At 50.3% G+C, this 5172-nt stretch overlaps 1 protein-coding gene across 1 annotated transcript; it reads left to right on the forward strand.

Annotated features, from left to right (window-relative positions):
* Nucleotides 1–3397: 3397 nt before the first annotated feature.
* On the forward strand, nt 3398–4372 carry PCYB_145820 (hypothetical protein; the record flags this gene model as incomplete). The annotated part of the gene is made up of 1 exon (XM_004225053.1): nt 3398–4372. A coding segment is annotated over one exon (972 nt), but the record flags the coding sequence as incomplete, so codon positions are not given.
* Nucleotides 4373–5172: the final 800 nt, after the last annotated feature.

A 5172-nucleotide genomic window follows, 5' to 3' on the forward strand; every position in this document is an offset into this window, starting at 1 on the left:
TTCTATACTAACGTTTTTTTTGTGTTTTTGATTTTCCACAAGCCAGATGTACCCTCCTCTCTTCAGTTTCTTCAACTTTCCCTCGGCGACTTGGGCAGGTCTGGCACGGGGTGCCCACTGACATGCGGGTTGGCGTGCGGGTTGGCGTGCGGGTTGGCGTGCGGGTTGGCGTGCGGGTTGGCGTGCGGGTTGGCGTGCGGGTTGGCATGCGGGTTGGCATGCGGGTTGGCATGCGGGCTGGCATGCGGATTGACATGCGGGCTGACGTACCGACTGCCATGCCGACTTCCATGCGGATTTCCCCTTTGGGGGACGCTGCCCCTCTGTGCGGTAGTCGCCGCGCTGGTCGCTTTCCACGCTTCCCGCGCTTTCCCCGCTGGCCACGCTGCGTAGCGTGCTGTCCTCGCCACTCCCTAGACTGCGCAGCGTGCTGCAGGGGCTATCCCACCTGGGGGGCTGGGCGCGCTGGCGGTGCCCGGCCTTGGGGGGGCCCCCCCCTCACCTCGACGCGAGTCTGGCCCAGCAGGTTTGATACTTCCAGCAGGTTCGCTACTTCCAGCAGGTTTGCTACTTCCAACTCGTTCGGCACTTCCAACTCGTTCGGCACTTCCAACTCGCTCACCACTTCCACCCCGTTCACTGCTTCCACCCCGTTCGTCGTCCGAGTCGTGCCTTATGTAGCTACCGTCCGCGTAGTGCACCGGCCGGTTGACCCCCCGCATGCAGATCCTATCCTTGTACGTTGGGGTGAAAAAGATTTTCTGATCGTTGCTACTCACATTCAGGGCGTAGTAATTTATGGCGTCCTGCTCATACCTCTTTTGACAAGCTGTAGAAATTTTGTTGACCTGAATGACCTCCTCATCAGTCTCTTTAATCAGTTGGTGCATCTCCTTGTTTCTTTCGAACCACTCACTCCTCTGCCCCTCGTTCTTGTCTCTGCTGAGTTCAATATTTTTTAAGTTCAGGTAGCGAGAAAACACCTCCTTCCCACTTCCATACAAACAGATGGAGACTACCATATGATAAAAATAAAAGAAGTAGTCGTAGCATGAGATGTTTAACGTTTTCAAAGACGGTAGGTGCACCGAGATGAGCATCTCTATCAGGTCGTAGCTCTGAATTCCTGCTAGGTTCAGAACCCGTAAACTGGTTAGGCTGTTTATGTAATTACTTAGATGCAGTTTTGGCTTGTAGTTTTTTATTTTTTCGAAGCAACTTTTTCTCAAATTGTATACCACGCCGATGTGCTCGCACAGCAGGTGCACCTTTTTGTCTCTGTCCAGGGGGACCCTCTGGGTGGGGGCATCACGGGGCGATTCCTCCGCTGGTGGCTGCTCCGCTGGTGATTCCTCCGCTGGTGATTCCTCCGCTGGTGACTGCTCCGTTGGTAACTGCCCCGCTGGTGGCTTCCCCTCTGATGGCTGCCCCTCCGGTGAGGCTTCCCCCGGGGGGGACCTTTCCATCCCGACCGAGTCGGCCTCCCCCTCCTTGGGCTTCCGACCCCCATCCCGCTGCAGCAGCAAGTCCTGGATATGCCTCAAGCTACTTTTCTTCACACATTGAACTGATAGGTTATTCATAAGGACCTCCTTGGAAAGGAATTCGAAGAGGATGCCATGGTGAGAATAAATAAACAGAGGGCAGTTTACATCGTTCAATCCTTGGACATGCAACTCTTCGAGGGTGCTCGCATGCGCTCTTAGCAGTTGGCTGATATCGTAGTAGTTTGCATTCCTGAGGAAGTCACCCTTGAGCGTTATCTTTTTCAGGAATGGCTTGTCGCGCAGCATCAGCTGCTTCTTCGTGATCCCGAACTGGAGGCGCCGTCTAGCTGAAGGGGGGCAGCACGTAAGCGGTGTAAACGATGCGGTGGTAACGATGCGACGTAAAGCTGCCGTGGTGACGGGGCCTCTCTGGGGGAATCTCCTCGCCACTTGTCTCTCCCCCCTCTCCGGTTGGCCTTACCGCAGAAGAAAGGACTGGCGTATACATTACGTTCGTCGTTCAGGAGGGACACCAGGAAGGCATCAAACTGTTCAGGGTGAACAAGGCGAACGAACCGAATGTAGTTGTTCAAGCTAATCCATTCATTTTGACAAAAAGCCTTTTCATCTTTTATGTACTCCTTGAAATGCCTGCATACCAATTTCAGTTTTAGTGCCTCGTTAAGGGTTAAAAATTTCGTAATATTGAAAAAGGCGTCACTGGAAACCCCCACGAGCAGATGTCCATCGTTCCCATTTCGCATTCTTTCTGGGGGGAGGAGGGGCAGGACAGGTGCAGGTACAGGGGCAGGTACAGGGGCAGGTACAGGGGCAGGGGAGTCTGTTGGTGAAAAAGGTGTGCCGCCTGCGAGTTGGTGAAAAAGGTGTGCTGCCTGCGAGTTGGTGAAAAAGGTGTGCCGCCTGCGAGTTGGAAAAAAACCTGCGCTGTCTGCGAGTTGGAAAAAAGCGCGCGCTGTCTGCAAGTGGGCACACGAATAAGTGAGCGAGTGATCGGTGAAGTGTGCGTCAGGCATGCGCAGGAGGTGGGAGGTAGCCAAATGAGCGTAGTTAGTCGAGCGTGATAAATCGAGCGCGCCCAATCAGACGGATGGTCACAAAAAATAAATGAACAGGCAAATGCGCTTAAAGCAGAGCTGGAAAAAGGAAAAAAAAAAAAAAAATCGCATTTTTTTTTTTTTAAGTGTGCACGGAAATTTCGCATCTTCCGTGTTGCGCGCGCGGTTTCCTTTGCCACTTTGTCGTTTGCCACTTTGCCGTTTGCCCTTTACCGTTTGCCCTTTACCGTTTGCCCTTTGCCGTTTGCCGCTTCTCCGCTTCTCCGCTTCTCCGCTTCTCCGCTGTGCCAGTTTGACCCTTTGGTCGGCACTCCCCAGCAACGCCTTCGAAATGAGTTGCCGCATGCGACGTCGCATCGGCCGGTCCCATTCGTGCCCTTTTTTCGTTTAAAGCTTTACCACGCATTTGTTTCTCAGTTTTGCCCACCTGATTTCTCAACTTTGCAATCTGCTTCCCCAGTTTTTCCCATCTGCTTTTTCGCAGTTTCACCCATCTGCTTTTTCGCAGTTTCACCCATCTGCTTTTTCCCAGTTTTTCCCATCTGCTTTCCCAATTTTTTCACATTTTTTTACTTAACCTTTGCGCCCTTTTCGCCCTTTTCGCCCTTTTCGCCCTTTTCGCCCTTTTCGCTCATTTTTTCCCTCCCTCCCCCTTTCACCCAATTGTGTTCCCCCTTCTGCATGCTGCTCGGCGGCCCCCATGGCGCTGCGCCAGGGAAGCATTTGGCGCCTTTCCAGTTGCGCCCAGCTGAAGTACCGCTTGACCCAACTGCCCACCCCAAAAGGAAAAAAAAAATTTTCCTTTTTTTTCCCCTCGGCTGTACACACCAATAGGGAAGGCTCCCAAGTTGTGTTAAAAGAGGAAAAAAAAAAAAAAGATTGCTCGGTGACCTTCGTGGAGAGCAGCTGCAACGGTCACCACGACGGTGACGATAACCAGGACAGCCTTCTGAATGCGCAGGAAAAACCCATCGGTAGATTGCACATCGACCGGGACACCTTCTGCCCATATTTAACCAAACGGAGAACTGCCCTTAAGTTTATTTCGTATCATGTGAAGGAGTACCAAGAAGGCATGCTTTACAAACAGAGTGATGGGAGTGATAAGGCCTTTTTGTATTCGACGAAAATTAAAAAGTGTCAGTACAGCGATAGGATAAGTAGCAATTTATTTGTAAATTGTTTTTCTTTTTCTGGGGATCATGTGGAGAGAGTGTCCAGGAAAAGTCTCTTCGATATTCTTTTTGGAAAATTTAGCCTCCTGTACCTCTTCACCGACACGAGCCATATCCACGAGGTGAAGAAATATTTGGCCGACTTTGCGCTCCAGAAGGCGGAGCATGGAAAACACGCACCGTACACCCAGGACATGCAGCACACCCAGCACATCCAGCACATCCAGCACATCCAGCACATCCAGCACATCCAGCACATCCAGCAGATGAGGATAACTGAGGAAGGCAATTTTGTAAAACTGAGAGACCGACAGGAACCAATCCACATCCACTACTGCTACGTCTCTCCATATAGATACCTTCTCTCAACGTACTTCAGTAAAAGAATAGCACAGGATTTAAAAAGCAATTATTTTAATGGAAAAAATTTTTTTTTTTTAAATGACAGATTAAGTGAGGACGTTGAAAACACGCTGCTGCTTCCTGGGAGCAGAACCGTTGGTTCGTTCACCCCTAACGATATGTTACCATCGTTACTTCTGGTCGACGACTGTTGTTACGTGAGGTATCACATAAAGGGGTTGTTTACGAGGGAGGCTTCTCACTACCTCTTCAACGTCATGAGGGGCATTTAGAGATACCGCTCGTGCTTCCACACGGAGGTGTGCACCCAGCTAGGGAAGCAACGGAACGGGCAGTTCTGTCACTCCCCTCTGGGGTGTTCACAAAATGGCTACACTGTTTTGTGTGCAGATCGTTTTGTGTGCAGACCATTTTGTGTGCAGACCATTTTGTGTGCGCGCCATTTTGTATGCACGCCATTTGCGTTATTTTGCAGTTTGGCGGTATGTTCTCTCCACACAGGTGGGGCCCTTTCAACCGCGTGTACGAATGCGAGCACACGCTGTTGAAGCTTCTGTCAGTGTCACAAAGTGTTTGAGAGTTGGAGAAAATTTGATCGAGGTGGAAGGCACGTTCCAGGGGATATGCGAACTGATGGCGATATCCGCCACGTTGCTATGTTTGTACGTGCCATTTGATGCGTCGCTATTTGATCGTTTGATCGCTTAATCGTTTGATCGTTTAATCGTTTGATCGCTTAATCGTTTAATCGTTTAATCTTTTTTGTTTTTTTATGTTTTCGTGTTTTCGCTTTTTCGCGTTTTCGCTTTTTCGTGTTTTTTTTCTGTGTGCGTGTGCTGGCAATTGGAAGACCTCCCATTTGCCCCCCCGCCGTGCGCAACTTTTAAAGCTTTAATCAGTCGGATTTAGGAACTCGTTTTTATACCTTACGAGACACACCTTTTCGGTTTCGTCCATTCGGCCACCTTCTTCTGTGAGCAATCCTTTTTTGTCGTCTGTATGCTAATGCTGAAAACCTTCGCATGAAACCAAAATGGGAAGAAAAGCGTTTTAGCTGAAATGTGCATTTTG

Source organism: Plasmodium cynomolgi, chromosome 14 (genome assembly GCF_000321355.1).
Source record: "Plasmodium cynomolgi strain B DNA, chromosome 14, whole genome shotgun sequence".
NCBI classification, from domain to species: Eukaryota; Apicomplexa; class Aconoidasida; order Haemosporida; family Plasmodiidae; genus Plasmodium; species Plasmodium cynomolgi.